Raw genomic sequence first — 14,901 nt, 5'->3', positions numbered from 1 at the left:
GCAACGCTTCCTTTCCAGTTCAATGCAGTTTCTCTCATCATCTCAGTAGGGCGCATTTGCCATCCCCATGCACTCTGAACTGGTTTTATGATTTCATCTTTGTGGCAACAAGCTTCTGCCTTGAGAAAGAGCACTTACTAACTAGGGGCAGCTTCATTTTCAAAGTGATTTATTTTATGAGGGTGATTGGCCATAGGGGAAAGCATACAAAAGCTCACCACGTGTGTCAAGCACACCATCTGGTATCCTTTAAAACCTAGCTTCAGGGAGGCTCAGCTAATTCCTCAGAGCATATCTCCACCTCTCACTGGCTGCTGTAAGAGCAGCAGGTACACAAAACATGCTGTCATTGCTCCTCTGGATTTACTGCTTGTGGCATGCACCGCCCTCCGCGTGCAATAGAGTTGCCTGACTCCAAGGAGCTGAAATCCAGTGTCATGTAAGCAAGAATCCAACAGGAGAGATCCAAAAGCTCACACTGTCCACACTGCTGCATTCTCAGCAAGCCTGAGATCAATGTGCTCATGGGTGGTATGATATTGCTTGTAGCAGAGAGTTAGAAACCCTCTTTCAATATGGCCTACTGCTCTCAGGAAGACAGTTTGGCCTTGGAAAGTCACAGCAAGGGAAAGTCCAACCAGCGCAAGGCACAATGGTGGCGTTCACAGCAGTGGTACTTAAGGACAGGGCTGAATATCCAGAGACGTTGTGCAATCTCTGTCTTTGGAGACACTCAAAACCCAAGAGGACAAGGTTCAGAGTTAGCCCTGTTTTGATCAGGAGGTTAAATCACAGCTGCTTTCCAGCCCAGATGTTTATATGATGCCAAAGAAAAAAACCAAAGTGGCTCAGGCTTGTAACGCAGAGGCAACAGCACAGGCAACAGCAGAGCTGCAGTGAAGAGCTGCTTTCACACTGTGGCACGAAACTCCTCTTCTGAATAATTGAAATAATACCACAGCAGGTCTCAAAATGAAGTAATGGAAAAGAATGCTCCTTACAATTCAGAGCCAATTTTGCTACACACAGTTTCCATTGTGTTCCCTAAGAATGGCATGCAAGCTCTGAATTTCTAATTTCAGCCCAACTTTTTTTTTCTTTCCACTGCACAACTTAAGAGAATAAAGCAACGTCTCCCAGTGGGGTGCAGCCAGGTCTTAGTGCTGGGACCTCCGAGGAGTACTGCTGGCACTCTGATGGGCCGGCTGCGTACAGCAAGGAACACAGAGGCCCTGGGCAGCGCCCACAGAAGCGCTGTGAACGCCCTGGAGCCGTTGGCGGCGGGAAGGAGGGGGGGGCTACCACATGACCCGCGGCGCCCCGCCCTTCCGGTCGGCGTGGAGGCGGGGCGTGTGACGCACTTCCGCTTCCGCCTGGGCGTAGCGGTGGTGCTGCGGGCTGCCGCCTGCTGCCTGGCTCCGCTGCGGCCTGCGCCGAGCTGCGCTCCTACCGCAGGTATCGGGCCCCGGCCGCCCTCACCCGGGGACGGAGGAGGGAGGGAAGGAGGGCGGGGCCCGAGCGGCGGAGCGCCGCGTCTCTTCCCGCGGCCGCGGGGACCGTCGGGCTGCGGGCGGCTGTGCCCCTCCGGGCCCTGTGGAGCTGCGCGGGGGCGGTGCCGGGATCGCCGCCCCGCGGGGAGCGGTGGGGGCTCGGGGCGGGGTGGGCGCGGGGCTCCGAGGCGCCGGGGAGGGGCTGCCCGGTGGCTGCGGCTAGGCGGGGCTGGGAGGCCGAGCTGCCTCGTTTGTAGCAGCCCCTGCTCCGCGCCTTGGGGGGAGGGGGCCGCTCTGCGTCAGCTGCGCGGAGCGTTTGGTCGGTCTCTGTTGTTAGGGCCTGGTCTCGTTCTGTAAATGAACGTATAAACGAACGCGCGTGGTGCGTTAGACGCTCTTAATGAAGTCCCAAACCAGTTTTCCGTTGCTCGTGGAAAATCGTTTCGTTTTCTCGAGCGTTGCTGTCCCTCAGGTGGGTGACTCACTGACACAGGGAGCACAGTGCAGTGCTGAGGAGAACGTTTCCTGGAGAGAGAGCACCCAGGGAGAGCAGTGATCACCTCGTACTGTTTGCTCTTTTGTCAGCGTATGTAAGAAACAAAGGCTCTTTATCATTTAAATAACGATTAAAGACAAAGAGAAGACACATCCTGAAGCTTCCCTTCCCTAGGGCAGTGGGGGGACAGTGAGTGATGTAGAAACGGCATGCAGAACATCGAGCCCATCCTGTACAGCACTTTAGGTATTTTTGAAGCTGAATTTCATTCAAGCATATCCTCACGGTGCAGAATCGAGAATGAAACGGCACCAGCTGTGTCTGTTCAGTCAGGTTGTGTCCCGAGAGGCAGTTATCCACAGAAAGGATCTCTGCAGAGGAGCAGAAGGGCGTGGGGTTCTGCTTGTCATTGGCGAGGCCGATACTGGAGGATGACACACAGTTCTGGTGTTGCTCTGAAAGCAGCCTGGTGCAGGAGGACCTTTGCTAGCTGCTCACGTTGAGCTAATGATTTGTGAGTACACGGCATCGACAGGAGGAGGGGGTAGATGTTGGTTGGCATTTACAGCTTCAGGATGGCTTCCAGGGGATTGATATGTGGAAGCTAAAGCCAGAAATAAAACGTGCTCTGAATGGCCTGTGTGCCTCTGAAGGATGTTCAGAAGCTGTGGAAGAGAGATCTTAACTCTTTCTGAGCTGCACAGATTAATGTGTATGTATGTAAAACTCCCAGGGTAGGATCTTGTGGCCAGGAGTGGTCCTTGGGAGTCGAGACCTCAGCAGTGGTTTCATTTGGGAAGCATCTGTCTGTGATGTGGGGACGGGCTGGGGGGAGCAGGTCTCATCTCAGTGGGGAGGCAGCTGTGGAATGGGACAGCTTGTCCTGTGTGGGGAAACAGAACAGTTACAGTTCCTTATGGCCTTACGTTTTATGGGTCTTGAAGACTGTTTCGAGTTGGTTTTTTTTCTGTGAGTTGGTAATTGTAGCAAGTGCACTAACGAGCATTGCTTTGGTTGTCGTTCTCGACTGAATGAGTCCTGGCAATCTGAAGACTAAAAATCCTGCTTCTGCCTTCTTAGCTGTCTAAACAGGCTTGGGAAAGGATGAAAAAGATCACATCTAGAGCAGGTGCTGACTGTGTAAGTGCAGCTTTTTCTCTCTGGTCTTGCTGCCATTTTTTTGCCTCATGGATGAAGGCAGGGGTCAGGCAAACTGCTGTGTGGCTTCCCAAAGAGCCTAAAAACAGAGGGGCAGCAATGAACCGTTGGTGCCTGGAGGCAGAAGCTGCAGAAATTTGCATATTTTAGGGAACCCGAGGAAGCTGTCTTTTCCATTTGATCTGTGTGGCTGTGCTGTGTAGTTCCACCTGTGGGCAGGAATCCTGTAGCCAAGGTCTTGCTGGTAGGCATTAGTCATGTCACAGTGGCAGAAGAACCTCTTTGCTGGTAGAGCCGTGCCACCCAGTGGAAAAGTGGCAGCTCCTCCTGCACTGAGAATGCTTTTCTGCTGTTGTTTGGGAGATGATCTTGGAGACAGGAACTAAATCTGTCGCATCGAGTCGTGCAGCCGATGTGTTTGTGAACAGCTTTGGCAAAAGAAGGAAGAGGTGTTTGGGACAGCTCTTTCAATGGCAGCCACCAGGGAGTGGTGGTGGAGAAAAGCCAGGGAGGGCAGAGAGCATGGAGAGAATGCTCCTCCATCCCAGGAGGTGTTGAAGGTTGCTGGTAGGATTAACCTGGTAGCTCTGTGAAGGTGCTCATCTCGGCCTTTCTCCTGCCTGCAGTGTGGAGCCCACTAAGTCACCATTCTTACTGCACGTTGTTAATTCCTACTGTGTTTGTGAGATCCTGAGCCCCTCTGTTGGTGGTACAGACCGTGACGTGGCGTTACCTGGAGTCCTTCTGTCCAGCAGTGTCAGAGTCCTGAACATGTGGGTGCCTCGGGCAGTGCTTCTGCAAACAGAACTGGCATTTCTGTAAGGATCTGGCTGGAGCTTGCTGCTGTGCAGCTGGAATGGCATATGGATTCTAGCTGTAAGCACAAGTGGGTTTGTATGGTGTATGTGTCTGACAGTGGCAGGATCCTTCCTAAAGGGAGGTGGCAGTGTGTGGATGACACGGCTGTTTGAAGGATGTCCCCGATGCAGGCCGTGCTGTCTGCTTGAGAGGATCCTTGACATGCTTGGCACTGTCTCATTGTGCCAGATGTTGCTCCAGTCTGCTTGCCAAAGGGGGAGAGCCTCTGAATCCTATGAGAAGCTGTGCTCCACTGCAGGGTTTTCATGATAGCCGCACAGCAGGATTGTTTCCTTCACTTCCACGGCACAGAACTCCTTTGAAATGATCAGGTGATAAATGCTGGGGATTCATGATGGTATTCTGCAGGCTAGGCCTGCCCCTGCTGTAGCCATCCACTGCTTCAGCTTGTGTTCACTACTGTGTCTCACACAGGGACAGATAATGGGGTTTCCTTCTGAGCTGCCCTTTGGGTGCACTTCCTCTATTCCTTCTCCCCCTTGCAGTGTACGTTGTGACTTTCTCCGTGGGCTTTCTGCAGTAGATCGTGTTTTTCAGGTGGTCTCAGCCACCCCATAAGTCCTTGTGCAGCTGAGGAGCTCTCTGCGTTTCAGCAGGGGTTTGGTCACCTGCTGGGATCACTGCTGGGAAATGAGCAGTGTCGTGCTGTCAGGGAAGTAAGGCTTGGGTAATAAAATGGCAAATATAACTCAGTGTAGATGAATGTGATGTAATTCAGAGTGGTTGGATGTGAAATTGTATACATGAAATGATGGGCTGACCCCTAACGCTGAAGAACAAAGCGCTGCTGTGGAAGTCAGGTTGAGCAGTGAACAAAAGGATCAAATGTGAAGAAGTATTGGGAAGAAAACAGGATAAACTAATTATGGAAGAGCAGCGCATGGCTGTGGGTCAGAACGTGGCCACTGTGGGATGAAGGAGCATCACCTGGAAGCAGAAGGGGAGGAGGTGCCTCGGGGGCAGCTGGGAGCGTTGGGCTGTTGTGCTTCCCTGGCAGACCCTGCTGGAGATGAGCTGGGAAGCTGAGCTCAGTGTCCCTCTGCCTGGAGCAGTGCTGTTGTACTGTTAGAGGATTGCTTAGATATAAAAAAAACAAGCAGCAAACCTTACAGATGCACGTTTAGAAGGTCCTGGAGTTCCACGTGAAGTATGTGTGTTAGGTAGGATGGAGTTCAGTGGGGGGTTTATGATCCCCTCAGCTGCCTGTACAGATCTCAAGACCTGAGTTTCTGCCACCTTTAAACTACATCAGCTGCTTCCACGGGGGCAGCCTGGCACTGCTGACTGCAGTCTTGGTTTATTGGGTTGGACTGGATCTCTAGAGTCCCCTTCCAATCCCTACAATTCTGTGATATTTGCATTTTTCCTCCTCTTACATCCCTCCCAGGTGCATAATTACATTAGGTGCTCGTTAGAGGCTTTGGTCGTGCCTACATCCGAGACTGCCTCGCTGAAGTCGGCAGAAGCAAACAGGAGCATGCACTGACTTGAGTGTGTTTAAAATCCATATTTAGTACTTCTGAAAATAAGATGTGAATGGGGGTGTAATCGTGTTTAATTTTAGGGGCATTGACTTCACCAACTTCTCCGGGTCCCAGTTTAGAAAGGAGGCTGGATATCACCGTGCTTGTTTGGCATCAGTACCCAAAACGTGTTTTCTTAGTGTTGTGACCCAGTTGTGCTGCATTGGTCCCATCTGAGATGAGCTGCAGGCTGCAGTTGTTAGGGCCCTGCTCTCCTGGGCCCTGCACGGAGGGGAGGGCGTTTGGGCTGCTGCTGTCTGCATGGGGTGGTCGCTGAGGAGCTGCGCCAGCATAGACATCCCTTTTGGTTTGAACGAGACCGATGTCGAATTCTTTATGATCTCTTCCTTGTTGTGCTGTATTTTCAAGACATTTCACTTTATTTTACCTTACTTTTCAGCAAAATGTCTGGAACTGATGATTTTTCGGTAAGTAATGGCTTTTTGTTCCTGAAGATCTGCCACTGATATGACTCGGTTCCCAAAGCTGGGGTGCTTCTCTGAGAAGAACGGGGGGGTTACAGCTGAGAGGTTGGCACTGCTTTGCTTCTGGGCAGAGGTGACAGTCCGTGGGCTCTGGGTGTGCATGCTCTGGGTGCCTCGTGGGCTCCTTCTGCTGCGGTGCTCACGGAGGGGCTGTGTTCTGACAGCACCAGAAGAGCTGTGGCAGAAACACACAGCGATCTCTTCTTCCTGGGTTTGTACTGCGTTTGCTTATTGCCACGTGCAGGAGGTTGCCTTTTATCTTCTGCTTTGCCACCGTGGCACGTCAGAGTGCCTCTTCTCCCTTAATGACAGAAGCTGCACAGGAGTGAACGTGGCCCTCTGTGCGCAGCCGCGGGGAGCTCTCTTCCTCCCATTCCAGCAATTGAAACACATATGTGTGGTGGGTGAACGTGGGCAACGAGCATATCCGGAAGGTGTGTTGCACCCTCCCTGATGCTTTCTCTCTCAGTTGGCAGATGCTTTACCCGATCAGTCTCCTGCTAAAACCTCCAAAGTGAGCAGTGCCAAGCCCGGCCAGCAGCCCGGGCAGCCGCCTCAGGGTTGGCCGCCATCCCACCCCTGGAACAACCCGAGCGCTGCGCCCGCAGGGCCGAGCACGCTGCCCCCAAACACGTCCGCCTCCAGCGTGCCCTTCGGACCTCCTCCTACAGGAATGTATCCTTCCATGCCCCCCGGACCGCCTGCTCCATTTCCTCCTCCTCCTACCGGACCCTCCTGCCCTCCTCCTGGAGGTCCATATCCACCCCCAGCCGTGCCGGGTCCCGTCCCACCGGGGCAGTATCCTCCACCAAACATGCCCTTTCCAGAGCTTCCAAGACCTTACGGTGGTCCAACGGAGCCAGCTGCGCCTCCTGCTCCCGTTGGGCCGTGGGGATCCATGCCCTCCGGAGCATGGGGACCGACAATGGGAGGGCAGTATCCTGCTCCCAGCATGCCATATCCACCCCCGGGGCCATACTCTGCTCCTACCCAGACTCCAGGGCCGGCGCCAACAGTACCGTGGGGTACAGTCCCACCCGGAACGTGGGGACCTTCGCCGCCGGGTCCGTTCCCCCCACCCACAGGATCGTACCCGGCTCCAGGACTGTACCCTACGCCCCCTAATCCTTTTCAAGTGCCGTCTGGTCCTGCTGGTGCTCCATCAATGCCTGGTGGTCCCCATGTGAGTATTTGCTTGCTGTCGTCAGTGTCTTGAACCTCGATACTTTTTAGCGTGGGAATTGGGTAGCGTAAGACCTGTTAGTGCAGGTAAGGGCTTTGAGAGCTTGTGTTTGTGTGTGAAAGGACGAGGGGAAATGCCCACAGTCTGATGCATAGGAAGTTCTGCACCACTGTGTGTGGGAACTTCTTCACAGTGCAGTGATGGAGCACTGGAGCTGCACACAGAGGTGGTGGGGTCTCCTTCTCTGGAGACGTTCAGGACCCACCTGGACGCTGAGCTGTGCACCCTGGGCTGGGAGCTGCTTTGTAGGGGGTTGGACTCCAAGGGGAATAGACTTGTAATAATGTTGAGGAATGGAAAGGATTCTGGTTTGTGTAATCTGGAGAGATGGCTTGACACACGCTGCCAGGAGACGTTTTCTTTTGCTAGGAAGTTTTGTGCTTTTGAATTAAGTGCTTTGTGAAAACCCTGTGATGACCACGAGTTCTTGTCTCTTGCAGCCTTACCGTTGAACACCTTCTGGGCAACAAAGTACTGTAGCTTTCCACCTTCATCCACTACTTACAGAGATTTTTACAGTTTTCGTTTCAGTAATGTTTGGGGCTATGAAGAATACTTGCCTCTTGTATGTGCATTTGAGGTATGAAGGAGCAATTTAGCCATTTGCATAACCTTAACTTGCTCCTGTGCTGGCGTAATTGTTTGGTTTAATTAAACGAGCTGCAAGGAGCGGAAGGAAAAGTGAAATCTGTGGTTCTTACTGTGGCAAGTATTCCTCAGAGACGTGAGAGGTGCCAAGTAAGGAGCGTAAAGGATGGGCACAAGGACTTGTGAAACAAAACCAGCTTCCATTTCCACCAATGCTTTCAGTCTCGTTGCCAGAGCTGTGCTGTCGTTGAGCGGGTGGCTGGCCGTATCTTGGTCCACTTCCAGGTTATTCCAAAATGTCAATAAAGCCTATTTCAAGATATTTTGTTTTTGGTCAAGAAATCAGATTACTTTGTTTCTGAACGTGCTACAGTAACGGAAAGAGACGGAGCGTGTGAAGGCTTTCTCAGCATTGTGTAAATACTGCCAACAATTGCTCGGTGTGGGACTGCGGAGCGGAGGACGCGTGTTTGAGGTGCTCGGTGTCCCCGTGCAGTGACCTGGACGTGCAGCTCACTTCGGAGCAAGCAGTGTGAGTTTGGTGCATGCCGATGAGGACGTCGTCTTGCCGGTTCTCGTTCTGTGGTGGTTGCAGGTTTGACTTGGTCTGTGTACAGAATTAATTCCCACGTAGGTGAAGTACTTCCCTCTCTAACCTGGGTTCTAGTTGTTTAAAATTGGACTTGTCTGCCGGGTTGTGTAAACTCTGCAGGCGTTTTTAGGGTCGCCAGGAACTGAACTTGAGCTTAGATGACAAAAAGCCAGCCTGGCTGTGCCCTCCCCAGCAGGGTTTGGTGAGGCATTTAGTTCTGCCCACTACGGAGATCCCTTGTGCCATCCTTCTGGCCACAGCTGGGAACGAGCAAGTCTCCCTTCGGGGGCTCCAGTTGGGACACCCCCAACGTCCCAGTCGGGGCTCCATTGAATACAGTAATGGAGAGCAGTGCTGTGTTCCCAGCTGGGTGCCTGCATACCTCACTAAGTGTAACTGGGGAGGAACTGAATGTTTAGAAGCCCGCGCTGCTGAGCAGCTGTCCCTCCTCTGGGGACAGTTTGTATCTCTGTATCACAGTGTGCTGGGATAACTGCTGGCACGGTGCTACGGAGGCACAGCCCCGTGGTGGCCCCAGTGCTCTCAGTGCTCCTTCGTGGCCTGGATTTCACCGTGGATGCTCTGCTGATCCCCGGGTGGGATATCCTACCTTAGCCTCTGGAGGTAGAATTAGGAAGCAGTGTTGCTGAACATGGTAGCTCGTAGGGACTGTGAAAGCTCGTGGAACTGTGAAAGCAAGTTGATTCTCTTCCCAGACTTCCATGGCTTCCTGCATGCACACGATGAGCTTCACGGGGGGTGGGGTGAGCTGGTAGTGGTGCCTGCTAGCTGTCCTGGCCCCTGTGGCAGACCCTGCAGTGCCTCTGCAGAGCAGGGCTGTGACACACTGTAATCCAACACGCAAACCGAGAGCGAGGGTACGTGCATCTCCTTCCTCTCAGCTTCAGGAAGGCAGTACTGGAGCTGAACAGAAACGTTTTGGCTCTGTAACCCTAAGAAGCAGAACCCAGTGTCAGTATTACCTTAACAGAGCCCCTCAGCACCTCTGTCCTGGCACGAGCAGCGAAAAATTAACACAGAACACTGCCTCCATTCGCTCAAGTGCTTTCACATTGAAATACCTGCAGCCTTAGGTTATAAACAGCAAACCAGTCCCACGTGAGCACTGTGTGTGTCTGCAGGGAAGAGGCAGGAAGGGAGGAAGCAGCAGACACAGCGTGGGGTGGCCAGCAGGTTGGGGAGCTGTGGTGGTAACGGGCTTCTTCGGTTCTTCCTGAAGTAGGCAGGATTTATTACTGGAACACTTAGGCTAAAATTCAGTATCTATGGGATGTTTCTTTCAGTGTGTATTCGTATTTCTTGAGGTCGCGAGAGCCCTTTCATAACCCCTTCCTTTTTGTGAGCAGAGTTCTTTGCATAGCAGTGAAAAGGGTATTCCTGTTAATCTATGGCGTGAAGACTCCAGTTGTCACTATATACCGTGTAGTAACTCTATCCCATGTCATGTCAAGTGTGAGCAACTCCTGGCCTGAAGCTTTCGCAGTGGGATTCGTCCGTTCCTATGCATCGTTTGAGTTGAATTGCTGAGAAGTTCGTTTCGACTTGTGCTTTGAGGTTGACATACTGCATTTGTTTACACTATGGAATATAAGCAATCACATCTTCAAAGTATAGATCACCACCTGCTGCTGTATTTTCTTTAGATGAAACGAATATTGCTGTACGATAGTGAGAAGCTATAAATACAGGATTTGATATTTTTTTGAAAATGCTGTCACTTTTGTATAAGATTAGACATTAAACGTATTTTCAAGACTGTTGTGTTCACTGTTCTTCAATCCCAGCCTTTGCCATGCTTGTGTAGCTCTTTCTTTTGCCTTGAATTAAATAGTAAAAACCAAAACAGGACAGCCTTGATCCGCAACGACTGAATATAAAATCAGAATGATTTGACTGCTGTGTTTTTCCTCTTTCCTTTTGTGGTGTTGGGGCAGCCCGTGCCTCAGGAGCACTGAGGGTGTGCGTGGTCCTGTGTCAGCAGAGGGCAGTGCTGCTGTTTGAGAGCCCTCCTGGGGAACTCGGACGTCCTCACTCAGCGGATGACAAAAGGGGGAAAGGGCAGCAGTGCAGTGCCCGGCAGCGTTGTTTGGGGGTAAGCACTGCTGTGGGGTTGGGGCTGGGGCAGGTCCTGGGCTCCGCTGTGCCATCGCGTGGCGGGGTGGGTTGGGAGATGGCATTATAACTCCACAGCTTTGCACAGACACATGTCAAACTGCTTAATGTTCCCCTGACACCGGTGAGCTTGCACTGAGGAGGTGTTGGTCTCCTTCCTTGGGTGCCAAGTGATGGGAGGTGAGGAGATGGCTGCTGGTTGTGCTGATGAGGTTCGTGGTGGACGTCGGGAAGGATTTCTTCATGGAGATGGGGGATCAGACACTGGAACCATTGCCCGGGGCAGTGGTGGAGTCCCCATCCCTGCAGGCAGTGGAGAGGTGTGGTTTGGTGCAGGGTTGATGGCTGAGCTCGATGACCTTGCTGATTTTTGCCAGCCTGGCTGGTTTGCAGTTTTACAGGCTCACTAAAAACCGAACAGCCCTATAAAGTGGGCAGGAGGCGTTCATTTCCAGTCAGCAGATTCTTGCCTTGAAGTGATTTAACCCCGTTTAGATAAGCTGTCCCGTGGAGGTGGGGACTCTTTTTTTCCTTGCAGGGGACCCTGTGCACAAGAACAGCAGAAAGCAGAGCACAGAGCTCCACGCCAGATGTGAGGAAGCATTTCTTCTCCAAAAGAGCAGTGAGGAAGGGGCACAGCTGCCCAGGAGCGCTGGGGTCACCACCCATGGGGACGTTCCAGCACTGAGGGGTGTGGGCACGGAGGGGTGGGGGACCTTCGGGGCCTATTCCAACCCGAACGGTTCTGCTGTTGTGTGTTATCTCCTGATAGAAGCCAGCATGAAGCGTTCTGGGGCTGATGGTATGGGGTTGGTAGTGGAAACGATGGCAGAGCAGCCTAGGAAAGGCCATTCCTCGAGGGCAGTGCTCAAGGCATGGTGCTGCCGGGATGCCTGGGTGAGCACTGCAGTGCTCAGCTCCATCCATCGCCTCTGCCTTTGTTTCTGGATTACCATAAAACGATGCAATCAGATAAACGCAGGGGGAAGCAAGTTGCGTTTCCGGCCCTGCACAGCTCCGGCAGTGCTCAGAGCCCATCCCCTGACCTTGGGTGTGTGCAGGGACGGGGCACCGCACCTCAGGGCAGCCTGAACCTCACCTCATCATAAAACACTTCTCCTTCATACCCCATCTAAATCTCCCCTCTCAGTTTGAACCCATTTCCCCCCGTCCTGTCTCAGCATCCCCTCGCACACACCCCATCCCCTCCTTTCCTGCAGCCCCTACAGGTACCGGCGTTGCCGATGCTGCGTGAGCTCAGCTGAGCGAGGGAACGCACCCGAGCTCCGCTCCCATTCCCTGCTTTCACTTCTCTAATGCTTTTGTAACGCCGTGGCTGTTGTGTAACTGGAGCCGTGATACACAACAGCCGCGATGTTTTTGCAGTGGGAGAAGCTGCCTGGGAAAGCTGCCTGTCCCCGGCTGCGCGTCCCCTCGTGTCTCCGCGGTACATCAGTGCCATTCACACCGCACTGAGCAGGCTGAGCTCGGGCCTGGGGCTGCCGCGTGACCTGAGAGGTGTTTTCCAACCTCGGTGGTTTTATGGCTCCACGATGACTCACATCGGGCGCTGCCGGGACGGCTCCGCACTCCCGGAGCATCCAATCCCCTCCGCGCTCAGTGGGGTGACACTCCTAAGAGCCGGGAGGGGACGCCGCGGGTGTCCTCGTGCCGTGCAGCCGCGGGGCTGGGCCCTGCTCCGTGCCCCGCCCCAGGGGTGGGGATATCAGCCGGCCCCAATACGCAGCCCCACTGCCAGCCCCGACACACGGCCCGGCAGCGCAGGTAAGGGAGCTGCGGGAAGGGGCTGGGAGCGGGGGGAGTTGGGTTGTGTTGAATTGGTTGCTTATGAATGCACCCTTTGATAGCAGGAATTCAGCCCCAGGCCGCAGCATTTCTGCTCGGCACACCTCTGCTTTTTGGGGTGGCTGCAACCCCCCCCCCCCCCCCAACAGCCACACATGACCCCTGTAGGTCCTCTCCAGCCCCCACGGCCCCTCTCAGCCCTGCCCACACCCACCTGAACCAGCAGTGGGGGTGGAAAAAAACCCCAGTGACCTCCTGTCCTTCATGTTTTTGTTTTAGGAAAATGTCAGACGGTTTCTCCGTGAGTACTGCTTTCCTTAAACACACAGAAGCACGGCCGTGGTCCCCGCGTGGAAGTGGGGACTCAGGGGAACGTGTTTCGATGGGAGTTGGCACAGCTGCCCCGGGAGGGGTGGGGACACCCCCCTGGGGGTGTTCAGAAACCATGGAGAGGTGGCACTGAGGGCTCCGGGCAGAGGGGTGGGGGATTTTGAAGTCTTTTCCAACCTTAATGATTTTCTGATTCTGTGATTCCACGCTGCTGCCAATCTGCATAACAATCAAGTCGCATTAAGGGACTTTTGGGCTCCGGGCCACAGCACTCAGCAGGGTGCAGGCCATGAAGGCCAGGTGCTGGCAGCCCCACTGGATGCTGCCTCTCCTCCCCCTCCCTCCTTCTCCCCTCCCTCCCTAGCTCTCCGACGCCTTGCCTGCTCACAACCCTGGTGCCCCCCCACCCCAGGGCTGGCAGCGGCCCCCAGGGCCTGGCCCCTTCCCAGCATACCCTGGGTACCCGGGTGCACCAGGACCGTACCCAGGGGGACCAGGACCACATCATGGACCCCCGGGACCACATCATGGACCCCATCACGGACCACATCACGGACCTCCAGGACCATACCCCGGAGGACCACCAGGACCATACCCCGGAGGACCAACTGCACCATATGCTGAAGCTCCAGCTGCTCCACTGGTAACAGCTCTGTCCTATTTCAGGGTTTCTGTTTCTCCAGTTCCTCGCTGTGCTTGGCCATGGGAGGGACCCAGGGCTGTGTGCACGAGCAGTCACACTGCTGTCACACCAACAGCCAGCCCTTGCCTGAGCATCATGCTTTGCTGCTTGTGAACGTGCTGTTCTGCTAACACCAAATCCCTGTCCTCTCCCAGAAAGTGCCCTACGACCTGCCCCTGCCTGCAGGACTCATGCCTCGGATGCTCATAACCATCACAGGGACTGTGAACCCACATCCCAACAGGTACAGACTGGGAACAGCCGTGTTAAGGTTCTATGGGACAGAGTTCACTAACACCCAACCTTCTGTAAAATCAAATGCGACACAAAACAACTGTGTAAGAGCCACCAGAACTGCTCTGTGGTTGCCTAGTGGGGCCTGTTGCCTTGCAGCTACCCTGGGAGACAGCTCAGGTCTTCTGCAGAAAAAAAAAAAGCAGCTCACTGATTATTGCCTTTGCAGATTTTCACTGGATTTCAAGAGGGGGCAAGATATTGCCTTCCACTTTAACCCCCGTTTCAAGGAAGACCACAAAAGGGTCATCGTCTGTAACTCAATGTTCCACAACAACTGGGGAAAAGAGGAGAGAACAGCTCCTAGATTTCCCTTTGAACCTGAAGCTCCCTTCAAGGTAACAGCAATGAAAAGAGGAAATAAAACCAAATGTGCCATTCCCCTTTCTTATCACACTCTCCCTACTTACACCATCACCGTGCAGCAGCTGTTGGGCAGGGTGCTGTCAGGTGTCCTTCCTCAGTGCAGTCCAACTCCCTCCACAAGCTGTTAATCCTCTGCACTCAGCCCTCCCTGCAGCAAACAAAGGGTCGGGGTGTAGTCACAGGGCAGACACTGCAGCTGAATCACCAAGGAAGAAGAGCACAGCAGGGCCCCAGGAAGGCAAAGGTCGCTGGTGTTCCTGCAGCTGATGGTCCTGTTTTGGCTCACGTGGCATTTTTGTTCCAGCTCCAGGTGCTCTGCGAGGGGGATCACTTCAAGGTGGCAGTGAACGATGCTCACTTGCTGCAGTTCAACTTCCGGGAGAAGAAACTGAATGAGATCACCAAACTGTGCATTGCTGGGGACATCACTCTCAGCAGCGTTGTGACCTCCATGATTTAATGACAAGGCTGTACCTTGAACAGGAGCCTAGCACTGCTCGGGCAGCTGTAACAACAGTGCCTTTCTGCGTGCCTATTTTAAAGCAATAAAGTACTTCCGTGAGTCGTTGAGATGTGGAAGAAGCTGAATTCATGCTGTACAAATTAAACCTCTTTGCCAAAGGATAATGACTATGAGTCATTTCTGAATTGCAAGATGTGGGAAAGCTTTCTGTGACCTACAGGCAGTGGTCCTGTGAATGAGTTAAGATAGAGTTAAGATAGGGTTGAAGATTGCTGCTGGAAGTCCCAGAAAGCAGATCAATGCTCTTAGCCTCAGTTCCTCTGCCAGTTGAGCAGTCACTCCTTTTCATATCAAAGCAGTGCTGCAAAGTACT

General features: G+C 53.4%; 2 protein-coding genes across 3 annotated transcripts; both read left to right on the top strand.

Moving 5' to 3' along the window:
• The first annotated feature begins 1,388 nt into the window (after nucleotides 1–1,388).
• On the top strand, nucleotides 1,389–8,003 carry MAPK1IP1L (mitogen-activated protein kinase 1 interacting protein 1 like). 2 transcript variants are annotated; one of them, XM_065748046.1, is made up of 4 exons: nucleotides 1,389–1,455; nucleotides 5,947–5,974; nucleotides 6,501–7,214; nucleotides 7,715–8,003. In XM_065748046.1, the coding sequence occupies exons 2-4, from the start codon at nucleotides 5,951–5,953 to the stop codon at nucleotides 7,724–7,726; spliced, it is 750 nt and encodes a 249-aa protein (XP_065604118.1). In that variant the 5' UTR covers nucleotides 1,389–1,455; nucleotides 5,947–5,950; the 3' UTR covers nucleotides 7,727–8,003. The 2 variants fall into 2 exon arrangements, with proteins under 2 accessions (XP_065604118.1, XP_065604127.1); XM_065748055.1 differs by lacking the exon at nucleotides 1,389–1,455 and adding an exon at nucleotides 2,329–2,500.
• A 4,654-nt stretch (nucleotides 8,004–12,657) lies between these two features.
• On the top strand, nucleotides 12,658–14,610 carry LGALS3 (galectin 3). The gene is made up of 5 exons (XM_065755654.1): nucleotides 12,658–12,694; nucleotides 13,088–13,366; nucleotides 13,561–13,649; nucleotides 13,869–14,037; nucleotides 14,370–14,610. Exons 1-5 carry the CDS (start codon nucleotides 12,677–12,679, stop codon nucleotides 14,523–14,525), a joined length of 711 nt encoding a protein of 236 aa, XP_065611726.1. The 5' UTR covers nucleotides 12,658–12,676; the 3' UTR covers nucleotides 14,526–14,610.
• Nucleotides 14,611–14,901: the final 291 nt, after the last annotated feature.

This window comes from Cyrtonyx montezumae, unplaced genomic scaffold (assembly GCF_038088225.1).
Source record: "Cyrtonyx montezumae isolate F1298 unplaced genomic scaffold, pur_monq_1.0 scaffold_10, whole genome shotgun sequence".
Classification (NCBI taxonomy): Eukaryota; Metazoa; Chordata; class Aves; order Galliformes; family Odontophoridae; genus Cyrtonyx; species Cyrtonyx montezumae.
The sequence above is the reverse complement of the archived record's forward strand: the minus strand, read 5'-3'. Positions and strand labels throughout refer to the sequence as shown.